At 41.8% G+C, this 16150-nt stretch overlaps 1 protein-coding gene across 3 annotated transcripts; it reads left to right on the top strand.

The window, feature by feature from the left end:
* Positions 1–1453: 1453 nt before the first annotated feature.
* On the top strand, positions 1454–15218 carry DSEL (dermatan sulfate epimerase like). 3 transcript variants are annotated; one of them, XM_059894655.1, is made up of 3 exons: positions 1454–1611; positions 2436–6985; positions 14635–15218. In XM_059894655.1, the coding sequence occupies exon 2, from the start codon at positions 3338–3340 to the stop codon at positions 6974–6976; it is 3639 nt and encodes a 1212-aa protein (XP_059750638.1). In that variant the 5' UTR covers positions 1454–1611; positions 2436–3337; the 3' UTR covers positions 6977–6985; positions 14635–15218. The 3 variants fall into 3 exon arrangements, with proteins under 3 accessions (XP_059750638.1, XP_059750640.1, XP_059750637.1); XM_059894657.1 differs by lacking the exon at positions 14635–15218 and adding an exon at positions 8596–11460; XM_059894654.1 differs by lacking the exon at positions 14635–15218 and having other exon boundaries at positions 2436–11460.
* The last annotated feature ends 932 nt before the right edge of the window (positions 15219–16150 follow it).

Genomic DNA, 16150 nt, shown 5'->3' with positions numbered 1-16150 from the left:
AGATTGGCCATTTGGACTGGCGTTGGGTTCCCAAGGGGATAAAATAGAAGACTGATGAAGAGGTAGAGGCCACATTTCACGCCCAAGGTAAATTATTTTGAAATTTATTCTGCTAGCAACGGTCTACTGTTTGGTTTTACCAGGAAGTGATCTAAGCAAGACACTTACTTTTTAATACACATATCTGTCTATTTTCCCAAAATGGGATGGAGTAGGAGGAAAGTGAAGGTGTCATCAATCCCCAACTGGGGAGGGTTTTGTTTATTTGCAACAACTGATATTTCACTGTATTCCTGTCCTTACTAAGTTATTTGTGATAGCAGAGGGTAGACCTTAGGTTGACTCCGGCCCAAGTGTAATCTCAGATGTCTGTGAGAAGTTCCATATGTCCAGTACCACAGGAGTCACAGCTGCTCTACGATTTCCAGTGTCTGGAATTGCACACACGTGCCGCATAACTGAGCCACACAGTCTTCGCTGCCTGTGGGTCTTCACTGATTTCCAGGTTTCACTTCTTTAATAAGAAAGAGGTTCCTTCCACCTGTTTGTCCCATGCCTTTCCACCTTTATACTGCCGGAGAAATTATTCTGATCAGTAAAGCTGATTAGTCTTTTTTTGTTTCCCCCTGATCTTTAGTATCTGTGCTCCTGAAGTCAGTCTCACATTAATCCGGTATATTGATTTTGCATTTCTGACCGACAGCAACCTCAGCCAGGCTGCCTCACGTTCTTCCCCTTCTCAGCCCTTGCTCTTCCTCAAGTGTGACCCCTGACATCCCGCAGCGTCACCCCGCCCGCCCCCGCTTCCCCCATCGTTTGTAATCAGGCCCAGAACCTCCCCTATCTTCCTCTCACTTCGAGCCCTGTTAGATTGGCCTTCTCCCCACAACCGAAGGGATAAGATCAGCGGGACTCGGCCGGCAGGGAGGCGTCTTCAGACGCTCGCACTCCCAGATTTCCCCCTCCTCGAGCTCTGCTGGTCCGGGAGCGCGAGGCCGCCACAGCAGCCGGGAACACACGCGCCCCGAGCCCCTCGGGTTCTGATCCCGGGGGCGATCGGCCCCCTCCCCGGCCCCGCCCCCTCCTCCTTCCAGCCCCGCCCGCGACTCCCAGCCTGAGCCGCCTGTTGTCACTCTCCCCCCAGCCCCGAGGCCCCGAGGCCCCGAGGCCCCGCCCCGGAGCCCGCCCCCGTCTCTCCCGCCCCGCCCCTGGCCCTCCTAGCCTTCTCTCGCCCTCCCCGGGCCGCGCGGCCGGAGCTGGCACCGAGGAGCGGCGGCCGCGGCGGCATCGCGTTCTGGACACGCCAGCGCCCCTCTGGACACGGCGTCCCCGAGCGCGCCCGCCGCGCGCGGATCTGCCTTCCGCGGTCCGGAGCTGCCCGGGGGGCGTCCGGCCTTCCCCGAGGGCGGGCGTGTCCGTGTGGCGCCGGCCGGGGCGCGAGCGCGGGGCCGCAGCCTGTTGCAGTGCGGGGGGCGCCGGGCCGGGGGCGCCGGGAGCCCTGCGGGGGTGCCGCGCGGCCCGGCTCCCAGTGCAGAGCAGTTTTCTCCAACTCTCCGCCTCCGTCTCCCCCGGGCCCACCGCTGCCGGGAGACCCCGTCCGGACCTGCCAAGGTAAGCGGACTTGGCCCTTGAGGGGTCTCTTACCCCCAAACCACAGCCAGAGGTCGGGGGTGAGGAGCAGAGGATGGAGTTGGCATGTTCGTAGGAAGCGAATGAAAAAATGCAACAGGCGGAGCGGATCAGGGAACTCCTAGCGTTCATGTTTCCTACAGAGAGGAGACTTGTCCAAGACTGAAACTTGGTTAGGTTCTTCAGAGCCGAAGACGGGCAGCCGCGAAGCTGCTCCTTGAGTCTGGGTCTGAGCTCCCTCTGGTGGCTTCTTGTAAGGATGGAAAACCGGGCTACGGGAGAAAGATTGGTGCAGAACCGCTCGCTGTTCCTCGCTCCCACACACTGTCATGATTTCTCCTTCGAGAAAAGTGACTGCTCTTAGTCGTTCCCCTGGCAAAGACACCTTCTGAGCCCTTGAACGTTAAACCCTCAACCGGAATCATAATGGTCCTTTAAACTTTTGCTTTTTGTCTCTGAGTCTTCTGTGATCAAAACGAGAATGACAGCAGGACTCATCTTGTGTTAACTGTATTTGAATAAAAACATTTTAAATGACTAAAGCAAGCCACAGTTAAAATAAATACTCTTAGGAAAGTTACATCTTGTAGCCGCTTGTCTTCTGCCACCATTGTTATCCTAATACGTGCATTGAAAAGTATAAGAAAAAAGAACCATTTGGTCTAACTTAGATTGTAGTTAATAACAGATCTTACTGTGATTCTAAAATTTCTATCAGGAGACGGTAGAACATTTAAATCTTCTGTTTATGTCCACTCCCAGCATACCTGTAGCCTCAGAGAATTTCTGTTTTGTTTTTCCCCCAGAAAGGAGTGTCATGAAAAAGGAACAGAAAAGACACGTCACTGTTGGTGAAAGGGGAGTTTTCTTTCCCAGTTGGTGGTTACTTCATGATTGGAGGAGAAGTACCTAGGTGGCCGAAGAGATTAGATTTTCATAGCTGTACCGATGAAGCTGATAAAAGAAGATGGGAAAATGCTTTCTCTGGGTCATAATAGGCTGATGAGTAAGTAAGCCTGAAAAAAGACAGATCTGAAATGAGGACAGGAATCTTGAGTGTTTTAAAACCAAGTAGGACGTTGAATACTTGTTGAGGATGTTTTTTTCCCCAGAAATGGAGGAAGAAAAAATTCTCAAAGCAAAAAGTGTAAAAAGCTGAGAGGAGTAACCAGCCGGTCAGCTCCAAGAATTGCAGTACTTTGTCAGCTTCTCTGAGCACACACAGGCAAAGGCATCAGACATGTATGATTATCTTACCACTGGTGATGGTTTCCTGCTCCAGGAATGACTTCTTAACGTGGATTTTGGAGTGCTTTTTCTTTTTCTTTTTTTTACAATGTGTGTTTTTTGACTCTTTGTGTTAGGTAGATTTATGTCAAGAAAGTAAATTGTGAATTCATGGTATTTTTGACTATCTCCAGCCCTGTTCGCTGTGTGATATTGGAAAATTAGAGGTTTTAACACTCCTTGAAGTTTTATTGGAAGCAACAGTGCATCAGGCAAACAGATCCACACTGTAAGTTTTCTCTTTTTGGCAACTGTACTTGCTTTGAATGAGCCGAATGTCAGCTGGATTTCACAGCATATCCGATTTACAGTCTGTGTTTTATCAAGGCCTTAAATGTATGTTTTATACTCAGCAGATGGGAAACACATTGAGCACTGTGTCTGACATGTATGCCTAAGGAAAGGAGCTCCCTGATGGATCATGGCGTTAATGTTTACAGGACATTTCCTATTTTTACTGTTAGTGATGTTTGCTTTCTCTACTTTTGAAGAATCTGTGAGCAATTACTCCGACTGGGCAGTTTTCCCAGATGACGTAGATCAGCTTAAGACACAGAAAGTGCAAGATTTCAGACCCAGCCAAAAGCTGAAGAAAAGTATGCTTCATCCGCATTTATATTTTGATGCTGGAGAGATCCAAGCAATGAGGCAAAAGTCTCGCACAAGCCATGTGCATCTTTTTAGAGCTATCAGGAGTGCAGTGACGGTTATGCTGTCCAACCCGACATACTACCTACCTCCACCCAAGCACGCTGATTTTGCTGCCAAGTGGAATGAAATTTATGGTAACAATCTGCCCCCTTTAGCACTGTACTGTTTGTTATGCCCGGAGGACAGAGTTGCCTTTGAATTTGTTTTGGAATATATGGACAGGATGCTGGGCTACAAAGACTGGCTGGTGGAGAACGCACCCGGGGATGAAGTTCCAGTCGGCCATTCCTTAACAGGCTTTGCCACCGCCTTTGACTTTTTATATAACGTATTAGATGATCATCGAAGGCAAAAATACCTAGAAAAAATATGGGTTATTACTGAGGAAATGTATGAGTATTCCAAGGTCCGCTCATGGGGCAAACAACTTCTTCATAACCACCAAGCTACTAATATGATAGCGTTACTCACCGGGGCCTTGGTGACTGGGGCAGATAAAGGATCTCAAGTCAATCTATGGAAACAGGTGGTAGTAGATGTGATGGAAAAGATGATGTTTCTTTTGAATCATATTGTCGATGGTACTTTGGATGAAGGTGTTGCCTATGGAAGCTACACGGCTAAGTCAGTCACACAGTATGTTTTTCTGGCCCAGCGCCATTTTAATATCAACAACTTGGATAATAACTGGTTAAAAATGCACTTTTGGTTCTATTATGCCACCCTTTTGCCAGGCTTCCAAAGAACTGTGGGCATAGCAGATTCCAATTATAATTGGTTTTATGGTCCCGAGAGCCAGTTAGTTTTTTTGGATAAGTTCGTCTTAAAGAACGGAGCTGGAAATTGGTTAGCTCAGCAAATCAGAAGGCACCGGCCTAAAGATGGACCAATGGTCCCCTCTACTGCCCAGAGGTGGAGTACTCTTCACACTGAATACATCTGGTATGATCCCCAGCTCACCCCACGGCCTCCTGCGGAATATGGTACTGCAAAAATGCACACGTTCCCTAACTGGGGTGTTGTCACTTATGGGGCTGGGTTGCCCAATACACAGACCAATACCTTTGTGTCTTTTAAATCTGGGAAGCTAGGAGGGAGAGCTGTCTATGACATAGTTCACTTCCAGCCATACTCCTGGATTGATGGGTGGAGAAGCTTTAACCCAGGACATGAACATCCGGATCAGAACTCATTCACTTTCGCCCCCAACGGGCAGGTATTTGTTTCCGAAGCTCTCTATGGACCCAAGTTGAGCCACCTTAACAACGTACTGGTGTTTGCGCCATCACCCACAAGCCAGTGTAATAAGCCCTGGGAAGGTCAGCTGGGAGAATGTGCACAGTGGCTTAAGTGGACTGGCGAAGAGGTTGGTGACGCAGCGGGGGAAATCATTACTGCCTCTCAACATGGGGACATGGTATTTGTGAGTGGGGAAGCAGTGTCAGCTTATTCCTCAGCAATGAAGCTGAAAAGTGTGTATCGGGCTTTGCTTCTCTTAAACTCTCAGACTCTGCTAGTTGTTGATCACGTCGAGAGGCAAGAAGATTCCCCAATAAAATCTGTCAGTGCCTTCTTCCATAATCTGGATATTGATTTTAAGTACATCCCATATAGGTTCATGAACAGGTATAACGGCGCCATGATGGATGTGTGGGATGCACATTACAAAATGTTTTGGTTTGATCATCGTGGCAGTAGCCCCATTGCTAGTATACAGGAAGCAGAGCAAGCCGCTGAATTTAAGAAACGGTGGACTCAATTTGTTAATGTTACATTTCAGATGGAATCCACAATCACAAGAATCGTATATGTCTTTTATGGGCCATATGTCAATGTTTCCAGCTGCAGATTTATTGATAATTCCAATTCTGGACTTCAGATTTCTCTCAATGTCAATAATACTGAACATGTTGTTTCCATTGTAACTGACTACCATAACTTGAAAACAAGGTTTGATTACCTGGGATTTGGCGGCTTTGCCAGTGTGGCTGATCAGGTCCAAATAACCCGATTTGGTTTGGGCACTCAAGCAATAGTGAAGCCCATAAGACATGACAGAGTGATTTTTCCCTTTGGATTTAAATTTAATGTAGCAGTTGGGTTGATTTTGTGCATCAGCTTGGTGATCTTAACTTTTCAGTGGCGGTTTTACCTTTCTTTTAGAAAGCTAATGCGGTGGATCCTCACCCTTGTTATTGCCTTGTGGTTCGTTGAGCTGGTGGACGTGTGGAGCACTTGCACTCAGCCCATCTGTGCAAAGTGGGCGAGGCCGGAGGCCGAGGCGAGCGCAAAGCCTGTGCCTCCCCAAGGGCACCGCATCTATCTTCCTGACATCGTCATTACCTCACTTCCCGGCTCAGGAGCTGAAATTCTCAAACAGCTCTTCTTCAACAGCAGTGACTTTCTCTACATCAGGGTGCCCACAGCCTACATGGACATCCCTGAAACTGACTTCGAGATGGACTCCTTTGTGGACGCCTGTGAGTGGAAGGCGTCCGATGTCCATGGTGTGCATTTCCGTTTACTGCGAGGCTGGCTGCAGTCCTTGGTCCAAGACACAAAACTCCATTTGCAAAACATCCATCTGCACGAACCCAGCAGGGGTAAACTGGCCCAATATTTGACCACGAATAAGGACAAAAACAGGAAGTTGAAACGGAGAGAGTCTTTGCCAGAACAAAGAAGCAGAATGAAAGGCGCCTTTGACAGAGACGCTGAGTACATTCGGGCTCTGAGGAGACACCTGGTCCATTACCCCAGCGCGCGGCCCGTGCTCAGCCTGACCAGTGGGAGCTGGACCTTAAAGCTGCATTTCTTTCACGAAGTTTTAGGAGCTTCGATGAGGGCCTTGTACGTGGTGAGGGACCCTCGGGCGTGGATTTATTCGATGCTGTACAGTAGTAAACCAAGCCTTTACTCTTTGAAGAATGTACCAGAGCACTTAGCTAAAATGTTTAAAATAGAGGGAGGTAAAGGCAAATGTAACTTAAATTCGGGCTATGCTTCTGAGTATGAATCATTGAGGAAAGAATTATCAAAATCCAAGCCACACGCGGTGTCCCTGCTGGCTCACGTGTGGCTAGCAAACACCGCAGCAGCCCTGAGGATAAACACAGACCTGCTGCCTACCAGCTACCAGATGATCAAGTTTGAAGATATTGTGCATTTTCCTCAGAAAACCACTGAAAGGATTTTTGCCTTTCTCGGAATTCCTTTGTCTCCTGCTAGTTTAAACCAAATATTGTTTGCCACCTCCACGAACCTTTTCTATCTTCCCTATGAAGGGGAAATATCACCAACTAATACTAATGTTTGGAAACAGAACTTGCCTAGAGATGAAATTAAACTGATTGAAAACATCTGCTGGACACTGATGGATCGTCTAGGATATCCAAAGTTTATGGACTAAATGCTGCAGGTCAGCAGAAATTTGCACTAATAATTTCCAACCCAATTTGTGGATATGAATTAGAAGAGTTTGTATATTCTTGTACTGTGTGTGTGTGTGTGTGTGTGTGTGTGTATGTGTGTGTGTGTGTGAGTGATCAGTTTGCTACTTGCACAGAGAGATTATTTAAAAATAAGCACCCTGTTTGGCCTAGCAGGATTCATTTTTATGTCACCACTTTTCCTTGCCTTTGTTTCTGAATTTTTTCTGCTAAAATGTTTCTGCTGCAGAGGTGTAGATGAAGTTATATTACAGTGGTCAGGGGAGATAGGAAGATTTTAAAGGTTTTTGTCTAACTCTCTCCTTCATCTGTAACTGTGCTGATCTATCTCAGAATCTCACACACTGCTAAAGGCCTTGCAGTTGCTGCTTTACCCAAGCGTCTGTTGCTTTCAAGATGGACTGCAAAAGTTCCTTATCTTTTTCAGAAGGTGTCCTAATGCGTTTATCTTGCGCGCGCGCACACACACACACACACAAATCCTTTTACTGTGTATAATGTTCACTGATATCACTGGGGAAATGGAGAAAACTCCTATCAGAATTATAGGATCCCTTCTGGAAAATACAGATGGAAATACAGAATGGATTTTTTTTTTTTGAGGTCAGAAACAATGACCTGAAAATCCTCAAAGTTTTTTACTTAGAAGTAATAAAGAATCAGTCTTGGGACGGTGGCTGCCAAGGACCGGTACGATATTTTAGACCTGCTTGTCTTTTTAAAATGCTCTCTTTCTTGCTTCCTTGAAGCTGCAGCTGTTCACCATCACCACTCCCACCCTCTTCTTTCTGTCGCTGTCACGCAAAACAGTCAGTAGTTACTAATGGCTAAACTCCCGATATTTGTGGGAATTTTTTTTTTTTTCTTCTGTCCTGATGATTCATTTTGCATCAAAGCCTGACGCAGCCTTAGAATCAGATTTCTCCTTGTGGAATTATCACTGTATGACTCAAAGAAAGCAGTGCCACTGCTGCCAGTGTTTTTTTAGACTGGAAACAGAATTGGAAAACTGCCTGACTTATCTTGTATCCCTTTGAATGAGTGCACAGACTGCCAGTGTTGGCAAAAGTTGAAGGCGAATGGGAGATGATGTCAAAGGCATCTGTTTCCTTTACCATCTGCATCTTATTATAGATATAGTCGTCATAAAGTATGGTTCATTTTATCTTGGTAGGCTCTGAAGTCAAAATGCTATGCCATTAGAAGCCAGAGGAGTAATTACAATGTATTGGATGAAAACTATTAGGCAGTGTGGAGACTTGATGAAAATCTCTGTACAGACTGCAGTCTTCTTCCTAATGCTTCATTCAGACTATCGTTTCCACCCGCCCTTCCCGTCCCCCATGCTCTAACACTTGGGAGTCTGTCATTCTGACCTAGATAAAAGTGGTTCTTTCTCAGTAGTTTGTTATGATGTCACAATATGCCTCCAGGGTGATAAAGCTGTGGATATGTTACATTCCAGCTAAAGCTAACTGAGCTGTCATTTTTCTTCCATTACAGCGTGAAAGCAGACCGACCACTCCTCCTCCCCCCATATCTGCTTCCTCACGTAGCTCTCCCTGCTTTCTCTTTACAGTGTCAAAATGAATGAAAATCCTATTAATACAGGTTGAGAGGGCAACTGAAGACCTGAATCCACACTATTATTCTCAAGGAAGATTATTCGTCCTATCTCAGGGTTATCAACAAGCATGTAACATTTCTACATGGATGATCACACTGTTTCCATTACTGGTCAGAGTCTCGGTGTTTGCTTTCAATTCCCAGGATGCGTGACCTTAAATCAGATCAAATAAAAGGCTCTGGGTTGAAAGTAATATTAGGTCTGATCAAGGTAAGAGTTACAAATGTGTGCAAGTAACAGCAGAGAAGGCAGAAACTGTACCACTGCCTTTCCTTTAACTTTGTACAGAAACAGGCCCACAGGCAGAAGAGAGCCAGGGTGAGTATGTGGAGGAGTTGGGGGAGAGACAATGAAAAAGAAAGAGCAGTTCTGTGAATGGATATGGGAACAGTATGGGAATATCTTATTTATAGCTAAAGAAAGGAACACACTTAAGATGATCTTCACAGTGTATCTTAACTTTTACAACATAGCAAGGTCAAGGGGAATTTCCTTGTCTACTCATCCACTCCCACCCCAAGGGAAACTTAGCTGGAGGAGAAGACTTCTATTCACAGGTTCTATTTCTGAGCAATGTTTTACATGGGTGATGGATGGCCCAGCCATTGCATATGCGTCCATTTGTTCATGCTTGGGATCCCCTGCTTTATAATCTCAATTATAATCTCAGAACGTCTAAGTCCTACATTCCTAGGGTGTTATCCTGGGAAGAAATGTGAATAGACTCTACACTTATTTTTATTCTGACCATCTTGAAAATAATTAAAGCAACGATTGTCACTATGTGACACTTCCAAAGGAAACACTTTAGAAAATGTCTTTTCCATAAAATCAATTCCTTTCCTCATTAACTTCCCCAAACTTAGGCCCAACTGGAATTAAAGCTTTTATTAAAATAATATCATTTAAATGTTGAAATTTTGAAAGAATGTGTCCATTTTGCTGACAGAAGTAACATAAATGTAGTGGTAATGTTGATCTAGTTTTCAAAAGTTTGAAATAATGCAAATTACTCACTTAGGATGAAGTAGGCCATATCCAGAGGTGAATTTACTGTAATGACAATTCCAGAAAGGAAGGAAATGGGAGAATCTGTTCAGGAGAAAGAAGATAAATCAATGATTATACTTAAATTTAATCTTTAGAAACCCAGAAAGGCACGAGTTTTAGGCAGATGGCACAACAACTCATACATACTCAGCCTAAACCCGCAATATTAGACATTTGATTGGCTTTTTGGACAAACAGAAGACTTAGTACTGTAAGTTGCCTGGCAAGAATGGGATAATTATTTATGTCCAGTACCCAGCCATGGCATGGGATCTGGCACAAATATCTTCATATTCGAAGAAGAACCTCTCTCCACACACACTAGTTATGTTTAATTTTTTTTTCCTTTTGTGGAAACGCCACCCCTTCTGTCTGCCACTGACTTTTGATTGGTGTCATTTATCAGCAGAGTTTGGTGCATCATAGATCCTAGATGTTCTTGATATAAAGTCTATCACATTCAGTTATCTATAAGTAAACATTAACAGTGGTTTTAGAATCTGTGTGATTGACTTAACTCTGATCATAATTACAAAAATATCACTAATTTAGCGAAAAATGTGAATAGAAGGCAGTATGTTATAACACCACTTACAGAGGTAAGGGAGCCTAATATTCTAAGACAGATCAAGGAATTTAATATGCAGGCTACCTACTGCTTATTTAAATGTAAACCAAAGTATGTCAAAATAGCTGCTAAGGCAGTGTTTTCAGTACTTGACTAATATCTCTATTTTCCTTCATGTTGGCAGAAAAATCCAAATAATATTTTAAGAACTAGACTGAATTTTTTTTTTTTTTTTTGCACAAAGGATGGTAGGAACATTAAACAGTAGATTCTCACATTCTCTACTTAACTTGTAGCTGCTTGAGCTATAATTTACATGAGCTTGTGTTTAGTCCAAGTAACATGTTTAATTCTATTTCCAAAGATAGGTTCGGCTAAGCCTTCCACACCATGGGGGTTTTGTTTTTGTTTTTCGTTTTTCTTTCACACCTATCCAGTTATGCAGCAAAGAAAACCTGTACTGAAGATCATAGACCAGTTTATTCGAGCTATATGTATAACACAACTCCTCTATTAATAAACAAATAAAAAGCTAAAAGCAACTTGGCTATGGTTGGGATAATTTGTAATAGCCCTTTTCTTTAGGACTTTGGGTAACTCTGTTAGGATTTTGCATGGAGCTGAGTTGGAAAATGCAGTCCCACAATTTCAGCCACTAGCACCCTTCAGTGATGGGTGAGCCGTGCCTCTACTCCCTTATCTTAATTCCAAGTCCTGTCTGTGACTTGCTCTCAGTCCATTTCACTCTTCTATGTACATCATCCCAACTTATTAAGTGGCAAGAACATCCCGTACTATGCACCTGTGCTCCGCATCTGCCCCTCCTGCCACTGGTGGGATATCTATTCAAGCAGGAGATCTCTAAAAGGAAGGTCCCTGCAGGTCCCTTGAGATATTCTAGTAGGTGGTGCACAGGGTTGGCAGAGTGAAGACTTTTTTTGTAAGAAAGATAAGGATCTATCATGAATTAGTCTCTTAGTATGTGCTGCACAGAACCGTAAGGTTTTCATGTATATCATTACAATCTCCACAATAACTCACTGGTATTCATTTTACAGATTAATCTGAAGCCCATATTCTCCCTCTAGGGAGTATGTTTTTGTGAAGGAATTTGGAGCAGGTTTGCAATTCCTTTATCAATTCACTTATTCACAGTAATTTTGGGGTATCTGCTGTCAAGATATTGATTAGCATGAGGGGAGAACACAAACACTGGTTGACTCGGACCCTACCCTGAAGAACTGATGGTCTCTCCAGAGTTCACCAAGAAGAGGAGGAGAGGAAGGGCATGTCGGATAGCCATTACCACCCGAGGAAAGGCACCGCAAAGCGTCATCTACTCTGTAGTGGACAGGATTTATCTCTGAAAAAGTGGTTATGAGGAAAGGGAGTAGTTATGCAGTTTCAGTAAATTTGGACAGAGATCACCACCTGTGCTTTTCCTCATTAGGTTTGACTCTATAGTTGTCACAGGATGTCCCATCAATGAGTAGCCCTTGCAAAAGAGAAGCGCAAACAGAACAAAAGCGCTGACACTTGCTCTTTCCCAATTCCCCCCCTCACTTAACTACCCCAGCACATTTATCACAAAGAAATGTGGTCCATAACTGAATATCAAGGGATGCCCTGAAGAGAAAAGGATGTGTGAGTGCGGTCTGACGGCTGCGTGCAGATCACTGCTAGTAGTAACAGTACGAAGGAGGATACCTCAGTGTATTTCATCCAGGCTCCGTCTGGCCAGTAGCGTCTTCTTTTCCCTTCCCTCCCCTCTCAGCACCTCCAGATCCACATTACCAGGCACAGCTAACCAATCCTGAGAATGCAGTAGTGAACAAAACCTATGGAGCTGACAGTCAATCAAATATATTTTAAAACAATTCATTTTGGGAAAAAGATCCAACCTGTTCTGTTCCCTACCATGTAAATAATACCAGAAGGAAGGAAGGAAGGAAGGAAGGAGGGAGGGAAGGAAAGAAGGAACAAAGGAGCAAAGAATGGAAGGAAGGAACTCTGAACCTAAATCTGAACACAAAGTAAGGTGCACAAGGAGAATCATTCCTATAACAATTGTGTTCATTATTGTATGAACTATTTAAGAATCTCTTTGAAACCTTATTACAGCTAAAACTTGAGAAAAAAAGGATAAATTGTAATCTGAGCAAATCTTTTCATAGTACATTGCAATTGCTCTTTCTGTTTTATTTCTTTAAACTACTTCTGTATTGCTGTGCCTCTTGAGATGAAATTTTTCTTTCAAGTGTATTAACACTGATGAATTCCACCTAAGTGTCTCAGGTTTTCCAACTTCCTAGATAATGTGGTGTTCTCCCATATATTGTCTTCCTCTCTATTTCCAAACATGGGGTATACACCTTGTTCCTAATGATTTAAGGAAGCAAACGTTCATGCACATGTGACATCCATGATGCTCTCCATTTCTTCTTTTGGAAGGTAATTCAGCTCCCATCACTGTCACTTTTCTCATTTAGTAAATGAACAACATAAAATCTCTAACCTCTGCATTAAAATCTGACATTCTTCTATGAACAATGCTGAAGGCACTTCTTACCTTATTCATTGCATCATGCAAATGATGCTCCCAACATTTGTTATACTACAATGAAAGATTACCGCCCAATTTTATTAGTATTTATTTATTGTTTTAATTATGTATTCATTTATTCCTTTGCTTGTTTCAAAAGATTAATTTTGTTGTAGATTTGTTTAAAGTTCTTGGGATTTTAAAATAAGAACACAATACAACCAAGAAGTGATGAAATTGCTTCCATAAAATACCCATGAAAAGACAACTGCATATAAAGAATGCAGTTAATAAGAGTTAACCCTACACGAACAAAATAGGTGATTTTTGCTCTTCATTTTTACTCCAGACATTAACGTGGGTGCCCTGGCTAATTCAGTGCTAACTAGAGCACAGCACGCTTGCAGTGGGCTTTTGTGTGCCAAGGAACTCATGTTATTTCTCTCTAGATTTACCAAAATGAAATGTACATATATTCAGCTATACTTTATCTTTCACCCCACATTAATTATAAAACTCTCAAAAATCCCATTATTGAACACATGAGTAAAAAGGTATTTGCTTGTATACACACATAAGAACTTGGCAGGATTCCATTATCATAAGAGGCAGAAGGTTTTCTGTGTATAACCAACAGATTGCACTGGTGGGTTTTTCACAAGGTTTGTTTGCACCTTTCTCCCATTTCCTTGATTAATTTGAAGAGGGAGATTTCTATTAAAAATGTTATATTCACAACACTTTTATATATTATATGAACTTTGAAATTAGATAAAACTGAATACAAATCCCTAGGTCAGTAAATAATGACCAGCTGTGACGTGTTGGGCAATTTTCTTAATTTTAAATCTCCATTTCCCCATCTATAAAACTCCCCCAGAGTTGATATAAGGATTAAATAAAATCACATGTGAAAATTAATAGAACGATACTTGTTTCCTCTTTGTGATCATCTCCAATTCATTATATATCAAACCCATATGTAATGTGATGCACCATTTTCCCACTAAGAAAATATTAAAATGTTTCCAGAGAATTTGAGCATACATAGTTAGTATGTAGACCAAATAGACACCTATTTTAGTATTTCATATATCAGCTGAGTTGCACAAACATGTAAAATCACAGTTATGCAATTAATATATTAATGTGGAAATACTGCTTTTTTCATGTTCACATTTTAAGAGAAAAATTTATTCAAATTTTCATGTACTTCAATGTCTTCATTATTTCTAGAGTCATGGTTTGAGTTTTTCCAGAGAATATCATATTTCCTTCTGAGTTTTATTGAGATAGAGACTTTTTTGAATTTAAGTATGATGCTATTACTTGAAATTTTATTTCATGTTACAAGTGCCATTTGTATAACATTAATCATAATTTTATGTTCATACCTTCATTCAGTAGATACATAATTATGATCTTGTATATTGTAATCACCATATTTTTCTTATTTTAATTTTTCCACTTATTTATTATGAAATATGCATAAAAGCTTAAAATGCATAAAAAAAGCTTAATATGCATAAAAAAGGGGGTGTCTAAGACTATGTGTGAACATGACATTTACTCCACTGGCTATTATGGAATAAGTGAGGACCAATCTGAGGTAGCATATCCAAATTACACATATCATGATTATATACCTTAACACCATACATAACAAATGATTTTATCCATATAAAATTATCTCATCTTTATAGAATATTATTTTCTTTTAATTAATGTGTCATTCACACATATTCTTCGGGTTGGGGTAAAATTCTACGGTCCTTTATCCTCTGCTTGGTGCTTTGTAAGTCTGGATGCTTTCTCTTTTCCATGCCTGTAGATGACAACCGAGGAGCAAACTCCAGAGCCTCCAGCCAGAAACTCAGCCTTCCAGCAAGAAGTGCAAGAGAGCATGCACCTCTGCATTGGGACCAGGTGCCACAGATCTATGATAGTAGGGTTCATACCACTGAAGAGAGAAATTCCTTTTCTTTCTTTCATTGGTTTTCCTTGGATATTGCTGTCCACACCCCTGCTGAGGTTAACTGTATGCAAATTAGAAGACACTATTTTGCTGATTCTTGCATATGCCAGCTCTACTGCCCCCTACTTATCAAACTATAGGTATTATGGATATGCAAGATAGGTTATGCCAATATGTTGACACTGAAAAGATGTGCTGACCCTACCAGAAGCCCTCCTCTATGATATTGATAAGTAACTGTGGCCAGAGCTGGGACTTAGAGTCAGAATTCCTATACTCACACACTCTATAATATGGTACAAAGCATATATATCTGACCTTCCATTACCGTATCCTCCTGCTTTCACCAGCGATCCCAGAGGTAACGTCTATCCTGGATTTTGTGTTTACCATCCCCTTGCTCTTCTTTATAGCCCCACCACATATGTCTCTATCCTTATCAACACATTGTATATTTTTGCATGTTTGTATACTTTATGTAAACAGTAACATACTGCATATATTCTTGTGCAACTTGCTTTTCTTTGCTCAAAATTTTATCTAATGCATGTTGATGTCTGTAGGTGGAGATCACTTATTTTCATCATGGTAGGTTCCAATATATGCTATTATCTGAAATACCATACTTTATCTTTCATCTTGTTGGATTTTGGGAATATTTTTAATTTTTGCAATTTCAAACATTATATATAAAACTGTTTATAGATGCTGTATAATGCACATATACAAGAATTTTGTCATTGTGTTTTGTTTGTACCCAGAATCTTCCCACCCAGCCCCACTCCAGCCTAGTATATATATTGAGGGCTCAAAGCACATCCTCAACTATTCTTGGTACCAAATTATTATTTTTACAGATTGTTTGTACAAATTGACACTCTAGCCATTGTAGAAAAGTTTGTGTTGCTCCAAAATTTCTCCTGTACTTGACATTTTCTTACTTTTAGATGTTTTTCTGTCTAGTGGGGTAAAAGAGTGTTGCATTTCTTTTTTTTTTTTTGCAGTTCTGTTAATAACATAGCACATGCATGCAGCACGCGCACTCATGTGCGCATGCGCACACACAGTAGTTCTTATTTTTTCCATTTGTGTTTCTTCTTTTGTGAAATGAAATCCATGTTCATGTCTTGTATCCATTTTTCCATTGCATTCGTTTTTTTTTCTCATTGATTCATTGACATTTATAGTATATTAATAATACTAATCCTTTTTTGGTTATACTCGTGAATAACTTCTTGGCTTATATTTTCATGATCTTTCTATTATGACTTTTGTGATATATTTTGATATGCAGGTGTTCTTAATTTGAACGTGAACAAATATGTGTTTTTCTTTGTTACTTGTACTTTTTTGCATCTTATTAAAGAATCTT

This window comes from Balaenoptera ricei, chromosome 14, assembly GCF_028023285.1.
Source record: "Balaenoptera ricei isolate mBalRic1 chromosome 14, mBalRic1.hap2, whole genome shotgun sequence".
Lineage (NCBI taxonomy): Eukaryota > Metazoa > Chordata > Mammalia > Artiodactyla > Balaenopteridae > Balaenoptera > Balaenoptera ricei.
The sequence above is the reverse complement of the archived record's forward strand: the minus strand, read 5'-3'. Positions and strand labels throughout refer to the sequence as shown.